At 40.9% G+C, this 16579-nt stretch overlaps 1 protein-coding gene across 2 annotated transcripts in view; it reads left to right on the top strand.

Annotated features, from left to right (window-relative positions):
• DPP4 (dipeptidyl peptidase 4) overlaps positions 1 to 16579 on the top strand; it is an 82614-nt gene that overhangs the window by 15309 nt on the left and 50726 nt on the right. Inside the window, exons 3-5 of one of the 2 annotated variants that reach the window (XM_003820939.5) lie at positions 12057 to 12155; positions 12551 to 12642; positions 13945 to 14025. In XM_003820939.5, coding sequence (XP_003820987.3) covers positions 12057 to 12155; positions 12551 to 12642; positions 13945 to 14025 — 272 coding nt within the window. The remainder of the gene's footprint in view (positions 1 to 12056; positions 12156 to 12550; positions 12643 to 13944; positions 14026 to 16579) is intronic. The other variant, XM_057301423.2, reaches the window with a different exon arrangement.

Below are 16579 nucleotides of genomic sequence, written 5' to 3'. Positions count from 1 at the left end.
TACCCTCCACTGAAGTCTCACTGCAACTGCTTTTAAGTATATGTGAAGAGAAACTAGCCCTTTGCTAAAATAGTTGCATGTTTCATGGGCCAGTGAGTCATTTAGTCATACACTTAAGAACTTTCCACCTTTCAAGTGTTTATCATCACCTCGGATTTCACGGCCTAATGCCAGTCAATTTCATGGGGCATAGAAGCCCTGTACGTATTAGTTTGGGCCATTATTGTATCAGTCTTGTTTATTCCCAGAAAAGTCTTATCAAGAAAAGAGGGAGTGACTATAATCAGAAAAAAAAAATTCATTTCAGAAAGGGATAAAGCAGTCCTGCCACCTTGCTTAGTGCTGGCTCCCTGTGTGTGTAGAGCTTCCTGACTCTGCATGATAGCAGAGGGAACCAGGCAGTGTAACTCGGCTTAGTTCGGTCAGCCCTTCCAGCCTTGCATTTCTTTACCAACATGTTCATATTTGGGTTAAGATGAAAATAGATATCTGATACTTGAATACTGAGACATACATATTCTGCCCACTTTCACTTTTCTGCTACATATATTGGAGTCGTATGCTGATATTGTTTCAGGGTAATTGGAGTTTCAGTCTCAACATTTGTCTTTCAAGTCCAGTCTTGTGAACAGTTTTTGTTTTTGCTTTAATGGTGCTCACAGTTTTGAGGAATGTCCAGATGAGATTGTCAAACTGTAGTCAGGACTGGCCACCTGATGTTTTAAAAGGAAAGTTTTATGGGAACACAGCTGTGCCCACTCACTCACAGATTGGCTGTAGCTGCCTGCAAGTTACAATGGCAGACTTGAGTAGTTATAACAGAAACTACAGACCATAAGGCCCACAAAGCCTAAACTATTGACCAACCAGCTATTTAAGAAAATGTTTGCCAACTCCATGTCTAGATGTTTTATTCTTACCACTTAAAAATACTTTCGTTATAATGTCTAACTTGAATAACGAGATTCAGAAAAACGATTAAATATAGAGTTTATTCAAGTGCAAAGCTTGAGGATGACCTCTTGGAAAACATACTCCAGACAAATGGGGTTAGCATTACCAAGTGAGGAATTGAAAGTTTCACTCATATAGGCAGTTAACAGGGTTGCAACATTTTCCATACAAGGTCAGTATGTATATTACAGTGATTTTGTTGGTTACAGATTGCTATATTCCAGCTAAGATTGCTTTAACATTCCATGAGCAGGGGTGATGATCTGAGGGGTTCCTACCTCGGGCACCACAAGGTCTTTTCTGGTCATTTACAGGAAAAAGCAGAAGTTACAGCTGCACGGTATGTGACTCAGGCCACATACCTCTCAAGGCTCAAAATAACCTAAAGTTCCAACAGATTTAAGTTCTAATTATTTAATTTCATCACAATAGGTAAGATGAATCAGTTCTTATATCAGTTAGGGAAATCACACTAGAGGCCAGGCGTGGTGGCTCCAGTTAGGGAAATCACACTAGAGGCCAGGCATGGTGGCTCAGGCCTGTAATCCCAGCACTTTGGGAGGCCGGGACAGGCAGATCATCTGAGGCCAGGAGTTCAAGACCAGCCTGGCCAACATGGTGAAACCCCGTCCCTACTAAAAATACAAAAATTAGCTGGGTGTGGTGGCACATGCCTGTAGTTGCAGTTACTTGGGAGGATGAGACAGAAAAATCGCTTGAACCTGGAAGGCAGCGGTTGCAGTGAGCCAAGATTGTGCCACTGCACTCCAGCCTGGGTGACAGAGTAAGACTCTGTCTCAAAAAAAAGAAATCACGCTAGATATTTCAGCAGAGAGATTTAATATGAAAATTGGTTACACAGATAAAAGAGCAAAAGAGAAACTCTGAGGTAACTGAGAAAGTGTAACTGCAGGAAGGAGGAACACAGAAGATCTCAGATCAAAGCTCTAAGGTTTATAATCCCCCTAGCTGCTACTGGTACCTCTGTGAGGCATGATGAAGCAGGTTCTGGATATTACAAAGGAAGCTAGAGGCTGGAGCAGGTGCTACTGCTGGGTGCATGCTGTCAGCAAGAAGGAGGAAAGGAGGAGTCCCTCCTCTTCTCTAATTGCCATCCAATTTTTTCTCTATTTTCTCCTATTAACAGAACCTAGCCAGAATCCTGCAGATGAGGCTTCTTGGAAATATAGCTGTAGAGCCCTTCCCCAGAATTACTGAGCAAGGAAGGGTATGTATATTTGGAGGTGAAAGCCAGTAGGTGACTGGCTCAGGCTTACGGAAGTGTGCTGACCTAACAGTAGCTAGTGGTGGTCTAGAACCTGAGTTGTAATAGTCTGACAGGTTCTTCTTGCCCACTGCACAGATAAAACCAATTCACTGTGACAGTGATATTGCAATAGAGAATTTCATAGTCACAGGACCAGCCAAGTGAAAGGACAGGAGACAGTTCTCAAATTGCCTCCCTCAAAGCTTGGAGGTTAGGGTTTTTAAGGATGATTTGGCAGGCAGGGACCTAGGGAATGGGTGCTGTTGATTGGTTGGGGATGAAATCATAGGACTGTCCAAAATGGTCTTTGTGCACTGAGTCATTTTCTGGGTGAGGGTCACAGGACTGGTTGATTTAGTTCCTTGGTATGAGTCACAGGTCCAGGTGGAGTCAGCAGGTCCAACTGAATGCAAAAGTCTGAAAAATATCTCAAAGACCAGTCTTAGGTCTTGACAACTTGACAATAGTGATGTTATCTATAAGAACAATTGGAGAAGTTACAAATCTTCTGACCTCTGGAATAATGGCTGGTTATCATTTAACTACTAGCCTACATCTTGGCAGAATTCAGGCCCCTCCTATAGTCCTCACTGTGTGGCTTTTTCTTCGTCTTAGAAAGGCAATCTCAGTCCTCAGAGTGGGTCAGTTTTGGGAGGGACTATTACCGTCTTTGCTGCAAAGTTAAACTATAAACTAAATTCCTTCCGTAGTTTGCTTGGCCTGCACCCAGTAATGAGCAAAGGTAATTAGTTTGTGAGGTTAGAGGCAAGATGGAGTCAGTTAGTTTAGATTTCTCTCACTGTCATAATTTTTGCAAAGGCCATTTCAGAGGCTCCTGTGCTCACTCTGTCTAGTCCTATCTGGCTAAGCTCACTCCTCTTCCTACACTACAGCCACTTGGAGTTCACATATTGTATTTGGAGCTGTTGGTTCTTATTTTCAGATTGTCTGACTTTTATGTTTTCATTCAACAACTATTTATTGAGTGTCTACTGTGTACCAGGCACTGTTCTAGGCTGTAGTAATATAATAGTAAACAGAATGAAACAAAATAAAATCAGTGCCCTCACGGAGCTTACATCCAATTAAGGGAGGCAGACAGTGAACAATATAAAAAAGTAAAATGTATAATCAGTTAGATGGTATCATTGCTAAGGGAAAAATGAGTAATGCTGGAAAGAGTAGTAGAGAATTCCATGGGGGAGAAGGCTGCAGTGCTAGTCCAGGGAAGGAATGCAGCATTTAAATAAACACCTGAAGGAGGTGAGGAAGGAAGCACTGGCCATATCTGGGGGAAGAACATTCCAGGAAGAGCATATAGCAAGTGCAAAGTCTCTGAGGCAGGCATGAGCCTGGTGTGTCTGGCCACTGGGTGGCCAGTGTGGATGGAGTGGAAAGGCAAAAGAGGAGGAGAAGGAGGCATAGGAGGAGGGGGAACTAAACCCCATTAAGATGTTTTATTTTTTTCGAAGTGTTGCTATTCTAGGAAATGTGCATTATACTATTTCAGGTGGACACATTGGAAAATGATTATGTCCCTAACCAAAGTTTGGTCACCTGGCAGTCCCAACATTCTACAGCCTCCAGCTAGATGGCAATGCATTTATCATATGCCCCTGGATGTACCACAGTGTTCTTTTTTTTTTTTTTGAGACAGAGTTTCACTTTGTTGCCCAGGCTGGAGTGCAGTGGCACAGTCTCGGCTCACTGCAACCTCTCATGACTCAGCTTCCTGCGTAGCTGGGTTTACAGGTACACCATGCCAGGATGACTTTTTTTTGTATTTTAGTAGAGATGGGGTTTCACCATGTTGCCCAGGCTGGTCTCGAACTCCTGAGCTCAAGCAATCCACCCATCTCGGCCTCCCAAAGTGCTAGGATTACAGGCATGAGTCACTGCACCCAGCTGTACCACAGTGTTCTATTGTTGACAAGGTAAATCTGCTATTGTGATTATATGCTAATGTCCCTTATGTATAGTAATCAGAGAAACATCAGTCTTCAGACATTCTCTAATTCCATTAAGTCCAATATTTTCCCTTCATACTGAAAACTGCTGACTTCCAATATGGAGGCTGTGGATGGTGTTAGGCATGTATTAATAGAAGGGAGAAAGTGATATTCACTGGCACTTAGGAAATGATTAGATTGCACTTATCCTAAATATTTTTCTCAATGTAATTGTTTCATGCTTTTTTATTAGGATCATTTTTCATTATGAACATAGTGAAACTTAACTGGCTGTTATTTTATTGCAGTTAAATTCTTAATCTCACTGTTAGGTGCTTCAGAGGAAAGACTCTTTTATACTCTTTTTTGTATTCTGGTTGCCTAACATATGCTTGGAACAAAACAATAATGTGTAGTGTAACATATCTACAGGTGCTTCTTAAGTTCTAAGTCCTGAGCTAAGCATATGACATACATTATCTTGTTTAATCATTGAAAATCCCCATGGGCTATTAGTCTCATGTTACAGATTTTTAAAATGAAACTTTAAAAGGTGTCTTAGTTCGTGCTGCTGTAACAAAATACCACAGACTAGGTAATTTATAAGCAACAGAAACTTATTTTCTCACAATTCTGGAGATGGGAGGTTTAATATCAAGGCATTGGCATTTAGGGTCTGGTGAGGGCCTTCTTGCTGCATTCTCACACGGCAGAAGAGTAGAAAGACAAAAAGGCTTAGACTAGTTCCCTCCAGCCCTTTTATAAGGCACCTAACCATTCATGAGTGGGGAGCCCTCATGACTTAATCACTTCAAATGGTCACACCTCTTAATATCACAACAAAGATTTAGTTTCAAGAAATGAATTTTGGGGGACACTCAGACCATAGCATTCACCCTTGAATCCCAAACTTCATGTGCTTTTTGTACGCAAAATGCATTCATTCCATCCTAATAGCCTCCCAAATCTGAACTTTTTCTAGCATCAACTCAGAAGGCTAGAGGCCAGAGTCTCATCTAAATTAGTTTTTACCTAAATTAGATGAAACCCAAGGTAAGTTTCACCCTGAGGCAAATTGCTCTCCAGCTGTGACTCTGTGAAATCAAATAAGTTGTGTGCTTCCAAAATACAATGGTGGGGTAGGCCTAGGATAGATATTTCCATTCCAAATGGGAGAAATAGCAAGAAACGGTTAATAAGTGCCAAATAAATCTAAAGCCCAACAGGGTAAACAACATTACATCTTGAGGTTTAAAAATAATCTTTGACTCCATGTCCCATGTTTCAGACATGCTAGGGTGGGGGTTGGGTTTCCAAGGCCTCAGAGGACCACCCCCACCCCCCCAATAAGGCTTTGCTGGGCACGGCCCATGGTGCAGCTCTCATGGGTTGAAGTCTTGTGCTTGTGACTCTCCCGGCTGACATTGCATGCTGGTGACTCTACAGTTGTGGGGCCTCAAGGGTAGCCTTGCCCAGCAGCTCCATTAAGCATTGCCCTAGCTGGGACTCTGCAGTAGCTTCTGTGGCAGTTCTCTGCATGGGCCGCTAGCCTTTCTGAGGAATCTTTTGAAATCTAGGTGGAGGTAGCCATGTCCCCATGCTTGTGCACTCTATGCTTCTGCAGAATTAGCACCACATGGGTGCTGCCAAGGTTTATAGCTTATACATGCTAGAGTGGCAGCTGAGCCTGCTTGAGTCATATATGTGGCAGCTGAAGAGTGCTGCACCAGAATGCTGACAGCAGAGACAAGGAGGTGCAGGGGAGTCAATGATGAGGTCCCATGGGTGCCCAAGGCTCCTTTTTTGACATAGTCCTTTCCCCTAGGCCAAGCTTGTCCAACCTGTGGCCTACGGACGGCATGTGGCTGGACGGCTTTGAATGCAGCCCAACACAAATTTGTAAACTTTCTTAAAACATTATGAGTTATTTTTGTTTTTTTTTAAAGTGATTCAGCTATCGTTGGTGTATTTTACGTGTGGCCCAAGACAATTCTTCTTCTCATGTGGCCCAGGGAAACCAAAACACTGGACACCCCTGGCCTAGGCCGTGGCACTCTGGGCCTGTGATGGGAGGGACAGCAGCAATAATCTCCAAAATGCCTTCAGGGTCGTTGTTCCATTGTCTTGATGAATAGCATCTGGCTTCCTATTCTCCATACTAATCTCCTTATTAAACTTAAACATTGCTTGGCCACACCCTGGGTTTTCTCTCTGAACTTGCCTTTTAGTCTTTACAACCTGGGGAGGATCAGGCCAGGCTGAGACTTTTCCAAATCTTCCCTTATGATTATGAACTCTGTCTATAATTTGTTTTTCTCTTCTCACATTTTCCTATAGGATGTCAGGAGAAACCATTCAGCAACCTGAATACATTTTTTTCTTCTGCCGGATATCCTTGTTTATCCTCTAATTCTGCCTTCCAGAAGGGCACAGACACAATTCAGCCGAGTGCCACTTTCTGGTATGAATGGCCATTTCTCTAGTTCCAATTAGATCTTTATTTCTATCTGAGATCTCATCAAAAGGGTCCTTTACTGCCATATTTCTACCAGCATTCTGATCACAATCACTTAGATAATTTCTGAGAAGACCGAGGTTCTATCCACAGCTCTCTTCTTCTTCTGAGCCCTCGCCAGAATTGTGTTTAACACTCTGTGGATGTAATCTAGGCTTTTTCTAGCCTGCACTTCAAAACTATTCCAGCATCACCCATTACCCAGTTCCAAGCCACTTCCACATTTTTAGGTATCTGTAACAGCAACACTCCATTTCTCTGGTACCAATTTCTGTCTAGGTCCATTTGTCTTGTTATAACAAAATACCTAAGAATGGGTAACCTTTAAAGAACAGAAATGTATTTCTCACAGTTCTGGAGGCTGAGAAGTGCCAGATTAAAATGCAGGCAGGTCAGTGTCTGGTGAGGCCCCACCCCATCGATGGCATTGTCTCTCCAGGCAGCATCCCCACATGGTGAAAGGTAGAGGGTCACAAAGGCAGCAGCGAGTTCCCTCCAGTGCCCCCGTCCTCCACTTTTTTTTTTTTTTTTTTTTTTTTTGAGATGGAGTTTCGCTCTTGTTGCCCAGGCTGGAGTGCAATGGTGTGATCGCAGCTCACCAAAACCTCTGCCTCCTGGGTTCAAGCAATTTTCCTGCCTCAGCCTCCTGAGTAGCTGGGATTACAGACATGTGCCACCATGCCCGGCTAATTTTGTATTGTTAGTAGAGACAGGGTTTCTCTATGTTGGTCAGTCTGGTCTCAAACTCCCAACCTCAGGTTATCTGCCCACTTCGACCTCCCAAGTGCTAGGATTACGGGTGTGAGCTGCTGCACCTGGCCTCCCTCCAGCCCTTTTATGAAGCACTAATCACTTCCCAAAAAGGCCCCACCTCTTAACACTACCACAATGGATATTAAGGTTCAACATGAGTTTTGGACGGGACACCATCTTTCAAATCACAGCAAAGATTCAGTAATTTTCCCAAGGCCCCAAGGCAAGAAATGGACCTGGTTTCAAATCCAGGCTCTCTGATTCAAAGCAACCAGCTGCTCAATCCCTTGAGTGGTGTTTGTTGAATCTATGGAGATGGGTGGCAGCCTGCATGTGCTGCTGGAGAATATAGCCACAGGATGAAGGGACATTCAGTCAGTTTCTTCTTTTACCTCCTTGATTTTTCCTCCACCACCCCTGTGTCAGGGCTGTTAATTTGCTAAAGCAAATTTTGGAGTAACACTCATTTTATTTCTTTATACCCATCATAGATACAAGCATCAATATGGAATGTTAGCTGATTACCATGTGGAACACAGGAACTTTATAACCAGATAACTCTTTTGCCTGTTTTTAACAACTTTCCACAGTTATGTGCCATAACGAGCACATTTCTTTTGAGATGTATTTCATTAGCCATTTATTTACCAAAACAGTTTATTTTTGTGGAGTGGAAACATTATATGTCAATTTAGTACAGACAAAAAAGTTTAGTATGAATGAATGACAATATTCAAAATATCTTGTAATCATACAGAAGCAATTGATCAAAGCAAGGATATCCCGTGGAACTATACTACTCTCTTATTTGGATTTTATCATTCTGGAATTATTGTTTTTCAGAAATGATTTTGACACTACAGCAAGGATTCATTAAGATACCTTAACACTTCGATAAGAATTTATTATTAGATTGAGCCATTTTAAATGCCACTATTCTACCTTTTTTAACTAATAAAAATGGTATTTTCATGTGGTTCAAGCTAATAGTTGCTTTAGCTAATGAAGAAAAGTATAAAATTATAAATCTATATTTTTATTTTTAAATTAAAGATTTGAAACTCGAGTTTCTGTATAAGCTGATGGGTAACATATGATTAAGTGCTTTACTTGGCTGCACAATGCTTTGAACTGATAAGTCAAATGAACATGTCCCAGGCCGAACTAAGAAAACCATGCAAGCAGCCAAAGACCTTCATCTGCTGCCGCAGCAGTGCCCTGTCAGTGAGCAAGTAGACAAGGAAGACGAATCATGAGCATGTCTCATAAGAGTTTGACAAAATAGGTTGTAACTTGGCAGCAAACTATGAACTTGCTAAAGGTCAAAACCTGGAGTTGGCACTCTTGTCTCACAGAACTCGCTTATCTAGATGTTTCAAAACCGTCTTCCAATGTGCCCTGCTTATCAAATGGCAAGGCTAAAAACAAGGAACATTTGTGTTGCTCTGCTTGCTCCAATTTAGCCGCTCTTCTCTTGGACTGGCAGCTAATATGTGGAAACTGGGTTGCAGGGTTATTCTAACGCAGCCAAGTGAGCCTCACACAGACCAGGGTAAGCCTGGGCCTTGCAGGGATGTCCTGGGCTCTAGCAAGTGTGGCATCAGAGTTGATATCTGGGAAATGAGCTTACGGATCCAATTCACAGGGAGCCATCATGAGCAGAAGGGAGCCTGAATGTGGTAGAGATGATGGGTTTTCAAAAACTGTGGACTAGGCCTGGTGCAGCGGCTCACGGATGTGAGGATTGTGGATGTGAGGATTGTGGATGTCAATAACCATCTATATTTCAAATTACATCTATTTCAAATAACCATCTATATTTCAAATTACACTAATTTAGGGTGTGTTTTAAGTACATTTTAAACTAATACCTCTTGATAACAGAGTATAACTCCTTAATACTATTTTTCAAATAGTACTCACTTTTTAACTATTTGATGCATGAAAGAGTGGTTGGATGAATACAAGCAATTGAGAGCACTTTGTGAACAAATCCAGTTACTATTCTCAATATGAGTTTCAAATATTTTCTGTAGCATAAAGCTTTACTCCTTGTTTGAAGGTTGGCAAATTCAAGGACTGATTTTACCCGCTTGCTATATTTCTACTAGCAAACACAAATCTCCTACTAACTTTTAGGGATGAAATGCAGGACTAAATTGACCAAAAAAAATAGTTTAGTTTTTTTAAAGCTCTCTTTAACTTATTAAATGAACAAGGTTTAAATAAAATCAATAAAGTAATAAAGTGAAATGTGGCATTTTTATTTCTTGAAACAAAGTTGTTTTAGGCAGGTACAAGGCTATTATCAGATAAGATCTGAAGAAATAAAATCTTTTATTAACCTACAACTTGAACCTGTATTTTCTTTATTATCTTTACTTATAATGATGAAAGCAGAAAGCTTTATCATTTTTAACTGAGGGAATGGCCCACCTCAGAAGTCTTCTTATCTGTTTTTTTTCTTTCAACTTTTATTTTAAGTTCCAGGGTACATGTGCAGGATGTACAGGTTTGTTATATAGGTAAACATGTGCCATGGTGGTTTGCAACACAGATCAACCCATCGCCTTGGTATTAAGCCCAGAGTCTGTTAGCTATTCTTCCTGATGCTCTCTCTCTGCCCACCCCCAACCCCACCCCCAACAGGCCTCAGTGTTGGTTGTTCCTCGCCATGTGTCCGTGTGTTCTCATTGTTCACCTCCTACTTATAAGTGAGAATATGTGGCATTTGGTTTTCTGTTCCTGCATTACTTTGCTGAGGATAATGGCTTCCAGCTTCATTCATGTCCCTGCAAAGGACATGATCTTGTTCCTTTTCATGGCTGCATAGTATTCCGTGGTGTATGTGTACCACCTTTGAAGAAATAAAATCTTAAGAACATTGTTTGAAAGAGCATTTTCTGTAAGAAAATTACAAGGAAGGCATTTCCTGCAAGAAAATTAACAAGGGACAGGGCTGCTGGCTTCCCAGTCCCCCAAATTGTAAGAACTGCAGTTATAGGAATTTTATAATGGTGGCTGATTTTGTGAGTGTATGTTTGTGTGTATGTGGAAAAAGTAGAGGATTTGAGAAAAAATACTTTAAGCTCTTTTATCAGTGGACAGACTCTGGGATTGGAGAAGAGGAATCACGTTGGCTTGATTATGCTTCTAGGATGATATCCTACATTAACCAATAAAAACTCTTTGAGTGTGTGCCTACTGTGGAATTGAACTGTGTTAGGTGCTAAAGGTTGATGTAAAAATTAAAACGAACAAACAGCAAAGCCTTGTCTTCAAAGACTACATGGCCTAACTGAGGACACCACATGGGTAGGCAGAGCAAAAGAGTTGTCAACTATTTTGTCATTAAATGACAAGAGCGAAATGAGTAGTGTTGGGGCAAAAGTCAGAGGGGGCAGAACTAGTCTTCATGAAAGAGATGGGAATTTGAGGGTAGTGATTATGACAACCAGGAAAGCAGGGAAGACACTGCAGAGAAGTGGTTTAGAAAAAGGAGCAGAGGTGGAAAAGCCCAAGATCTTCTGGGTTCAGTGGGCTGGTCATAAGAGTGAATGAGAAGGTCCCTGCAAGGAGAGAGTGACATAAGACAGTCTTGTGTCGGTCGTGGAGGGCTGTGAGTTTCAGGCTAAGGAGTGTTAATCTTGTTCCTGTAGGCAATGGGGAAATATTGAAAACTTTTGGCGAAGGGATCACCAGAATGAAAGTAGTGGTTTAGAAAAATTATTCTAGTGGTGGTGCAGAGGAGGGAGAGAATTGGGAGAATCTAATGTCAGGGATACCCAGAAAAAAAATTTCCAGGAATAATCAAGAGGGTCAATTAGATGGGCATGGTGGAAAAACAGACAGAAGTATCAAAAATGATTTTCAGACTTTGAATTTGGGTCACCAGTGGTAGAATATAGAAACACACAAATTCTGTTAATTTCAAAGAAAAGTGGTGATATTAATGAAGCTCCCTGAATTGGGTGATCAGCATGTCTTAAGGGTCTCTGAGAAGCAGGAGGGCCTGAAACTGGGCCCCAAAGCCTCTGAAAAGGATGATCTAGCTCCAGGCCATCCACTACAGTAGTCGTTGAACACCTGGCCACATGTAACTATTGACTTAAAATGTACCTAGTCAAATTGAGATATGCTGTAAGTATAAACTACATATCAGATTTGAGAGTTAGAATGAAAAAAAGAACATGAAAGTTCTCATAATGTTTAAATATTGGTTACATGGCAAAATGATATTTTGGATGTATTGGGCTAAATAAAATGTGCTACTAAAATTATTTTTACCTTAAAATTTTGTTTCTTATATAGCTACTAGAAAATATACTCACATTCTATTTCTATAGGACATAGCTGATCTAGACCTTCAAAGTAAAGCCCACTAATATAGCATAATACAGCAGAGTGAAACACACACACTCTCACACACTTCGTAGTTAAATGCATGTTTACTCCATCCATTCAGTCTGAAGTCTTTTAAAATGTGTCTTGCATTTTGTGAGTATATTTCTGAATTTTTTGAGCAGGGTATATTGTAGAGATCCATTTGTTTATTTTATCCAAAACTTAGGTTATTCCATCTTACTGAAATGAACATTTGGCTCTTTCTTTCAACCAGCAGATGATGCTACAGCTGACAGTCGCAAAACTTACACTCTAACTGATTACTTAAAAAATACTTATAGACTGAAGTTATACTCCTTAAGATGGATTTCAGGTAAGAATTTTTTGGGGTAGGGCAGATTTTATGCTTACATTCATTCTAGTTAAGTCGAGATGTGGGCTTTTATGGCACTGAGAAGAGGTAATCCTTGTTTTTAAAAATTCTATAGAGAGTTTTTTTTTCTTTTTCTACTTGAAGTGCAAAGGGAGAAAGACTGAAAGGAACCCAAGTATTTCTTTGACATGTATAATAAAAAATTAAATGTGAATTGAAACCTTGACAATAATGATGAAAAAATGAATGAATGTTAGTATAATATCATTCATGTTTTCTCAACTTAGAAATGCCTATTTGGTATTTGTGAACTTAAATTGTATTCTGTAATTTTCAGCTTATGAAGATGTTTAATAACAACTTGAAATTTTGATCTGGTTGTTTTCTCTCTTTAGATCATGAATATCTCTACAAACAAGAAAATAATATCTTGGTATTCAATGCTGAATATGGAAACAGCTCAGTTTTCTTGGAGAACAGTACATTTGTATGTTTAATCACGTAATTAATTCATGCATAGAATTCTGGGGATTTTTTTCATTACCTTTGGAATCACGAGTACTGTCATTTCTCAACCTGTTGGACTCTTTCTGCAGCATATGGCAAAGTGGATCTTTCTCTCCTTCTTGAAATGCTCCCTGCCTTGGCTACTTTTTAGTCTCCTTTGACGATTCCTCTTCCTCTGCCCATATTTTTAAATGTAAGTGCTCCTTGGGGCTGCATCTTCATTTGCCTCCCTCTTCACTTTGCATGCTCTCCTTTGGTGAATTTCATGCAACCCCACAGCATTACTGCCCTCCTCTCTGGCTTGACTCTCGTATACACACACTTAACGCTAACCTTCTCCCAGATTTAAACTTTAATTTCTAGTAGCCTGCTGGTTCCTACATGTGGATTTCAAACTCAAAATCCCAAGCTAAACTGGTTATCTTTCCCCCACTGTTCTAGCACACTGAAAGCATCTTATTCTTTTTTGTGAGTTCCCAGTATTGGTAAAAGTTACTTAATTCTCCTCCAAGTCACTTAAGCTAGAAACTTCAGAATCATCATTGACTCCTGTCATCCCCCATAGTTGGCGACAATTCTCCCTCTGCATGTCAGGTATCTCTCAGTTTCCATTTCCACTGGACAGTCCTCGCTTAAACCCTCATTTAATCTTGTGGTAATGAGTGCTCTAACTTGTGTCCCTATCTGCATTCTGTACACCAGACCACTGCACTCCCCATATCTAGGCTGATATCAGCCCTCCGCTCTTCCCTCTCATTTCAGCCACTGTGTCACCAGAGTATCTTTGTAAAAGATAGATATGATTCTATCACTTCCACATGCAAAAAAATAGATCTAGTTCCACATCTTATATTTAGGTCCCAGCTATTTTTCTAATTTGTTGTCCTCTCACCTTCCACTCTGTCTGACACCAGCGCCCCCCACAAACTATATTCAGGTTACACATGACCCTTAAAGAGTCTCTAAACATCCACGTCCTTTCCCATGCCTGGCATTTTGCTTACGCTATTCCCGCTGTTGAGAAAGTTTTCTTTTCCTCATCCTCACTCTCGCAGGCATCTTTCCTCTTAGGATTAATCCTTCCCTTTCTGGCTTTCTAACATTGATCACCACCTACCTTGCATCACGGTCATTTGTGTGGGTGAATATGCCACCTCTGCTAGATTAGGACTTCCCAAAGCACAAGCCACATGTCTAGAACAGTACCCCCTATGAAGTAAGTGCACAGTGATGGCAATGAAATGGAATTGTTCAATTCTTCTTTGTTCTTCTTGTTTGACAGGATGAGTTTGGACATTCTATCAATGATTATTCAATATCTCCTGATGGGCAGTTTATTCTCTTAGAATACAACTACGTGAAGGTAAAATAAATGCTTTCTTACTGTAACATTTAAATAATCCAAGAGTATGCTATGTTATAACCGATTTCAAGTGTATGGATACTTAAGATTAACATCTAAGTAATGTAATAGGCACTAAAACTCATTAATTCAGAATCAGAGTCATTCTCATTCTTAAAGACAAGTTCAGTGTTTTAAAAGAAATTCATTTTTAGTGCTTTCAAATACTAGAAAGCACAGTTAATATTATATTGTTCTAATATGTACTAATAACATAAGTCAATAAAAATTTGTACTTACACACATATTTAAAAGTAAGTTTACATGTCTGATTTGTACACCTAATGACAGAACCCTTTATTTCCTTTGTCACAGCTTTATGTATAGTAAGAGCCTCCATAGATATGTGTTTTTAAAAGAGTTAAAGTCGGGCATGGTGGCATGCACCTATAGTCCCAGCTACTTAGGAGGGAAGGCTGAAGCAGGAGGATCACTTGAGCCCAGGAGTTGGAAGCTACAGTTACCTATACTGTGCCACTGCATTATAGTCTAGAGGACAGAGTGAGACCCCGTCAAAAAAAAAAAAAAAAGAAAGAAAGAAAAAGAAAAGAAAGAGTTAAACTTTCCATCCTCCAGAAAAGATTCCGCAAGATGGCCCAGACCATCTCCCAACCTTCGGGCCCTACCATATACAAACTATTCTAAGGAGGAGAGCCTCACCACAGATCGTAAAGATTCCATCAAGAGCACTCAGCTTCCCCCAGTTACCCAGCCCAACTCCACATCCTCACACATTCAGGAAAGGTTACAGCTTAATCATACATCCTCTTCATGTTTAGGATGGATATGGGTGGCCATAACTTTAACTACAGCTTTTTGGTTACTCATGGATTTGACAAGTTGTTCAAGTATAGGAAGTTTTGAGACATGTAGTGAAGATTACAAATTTGTAAAGATACCCTGTATTGCAAGCAAAATACAAAGCTGGGGATTCCCACCCCTGATCTTCCTTTTCTAGGATAAATAATATTGAGGACACACCAACACTCACACACCAACACTCATACACCAACACTCACACACCAACGCTCACACACCAACGCTCACACACCAACGCTCATACACCAACACTCACCCACCAACACTCACACACCAACACTCACACACCAACACTGCTGTACTCAGGCCAAGCAAACCATTCCCTGCTGCATTTACCATCTCAGGATGGTGACTGTTAATCGTAATATTTACCCTGGATTTGCTGGGCTGGGCTCACTCTCCTGGACATGAAGACTCTATGTTCTGTTAAACTTAACTGTAAGTGAATCGGAATCTTGTACCAACTTTGACACATCTGTTGCCAATTAATGGATTATTGTTTGTTTAATTAAGTGCTTCTTATTTCTATCTATAGAATACATTCACTTAATTTACTTGAGAAACTTTTAAAACTTCCTAGTGTCCAGGTTCAATCCCCAGATCAGTAAACAGAAGTTTCTGGGGTAAAGCCAGAATAAGTATCTTTTTTTCTTTTTTTGAGACAAGGTCTCATTCTGTCACCCAGGCTAGAGTGCAGTGGTATGATCATGGCTCACTGCAGCCTCAACATTTTGGGCTTGACTAATCCTCCTACCTCAGCCTCCTGAGTAGCTGAGACTACAGGTGTGCACCACCATGCCCTGCTAATTTTCCATTTTTTCATAGAAATAGGGTCTCACTGTGTTCCCCAGGCTGGTCTCAAACTCCTGTCCTCAAACGATTCTCCCACCTCAGTTTCCCCAAGTGCTAGGATTACAGGCATGAGCCACTGTGCCTGATGAGCCTCAGTATATTTTAAACTGTCATAGGTGATTGTAATGGCAACCAGGGCTGAGAACCCCTGAATAACAGTTGTCCATGTTAAAGACTAACATATGAAGGTAAGGTAGAAACAGAAAGGTAATACCAGCTCACCTTACTATATAGCCAGGTTCAACAAAAGCCATTTGATGTGCACGAATGCGTGTATTCCCCTGGTGGCCCTTAGTTGGCCAGCCACGGTTGGAGATTTGTATTTGTTGTGTCACTGGAGTTTACCCGTGTATTTAACTGCTTTTGCTTTTTTCACTCTGTCCCCTTCCCCCTGCCATCTATGCTTCAGACAGTATCGAAAGTACTACTTTTAAATTCTAAATTAGTTTATGCCACACCTATGCCACCTACAGTGGCTTCCCATCACACTCAAAATAAAACACCAGCTCTAACCCTGGCATCCTGAGGCCTGTGTGATTGAACACAGTCTGCCCGGCTGAACACATCTCCTACCCGCTTCTCCTGCACTCGGCATGCTTGGCCAGAGCTTCTCGTCTCATCTGCACCTGAGGATCACTTGAGGAGCTTTTGAAAAAACACGGATATCTGTGGCCTACCCTAAAGCAACTAACTCAGCATAGCTGTGGGCCTCCCGGAGATTCCATGATGCTGAGTTGAGAACCTTTAAGTGCACAGCTCTTTCTTTTTCTCAAGCATCACCCTCATTCCCATCTAAAGGCAAAATCACTTGCTATTGCTTCCTCATGGAAGCTTCTCCATCATC

The sequence above is a fragment of the Pan paniscus genome, chromosome 13, assembly GCF_029289425.2.
Source record: "Pan paniscus chromosome 13, NHGRI_mPanPan1-v2.0_pri, whole genome shotgun sequence".
Taxonomy (NCBI): Eukaryota; Metazoa; Chordata; class Mammalia; order Primates; family Hominidae; genus Pan; species Pan paniscus.
Note: the sequence above shows the minus strand (reverse complement) of the source record. Positions and strands in the feature narration are given on the sequence as shown.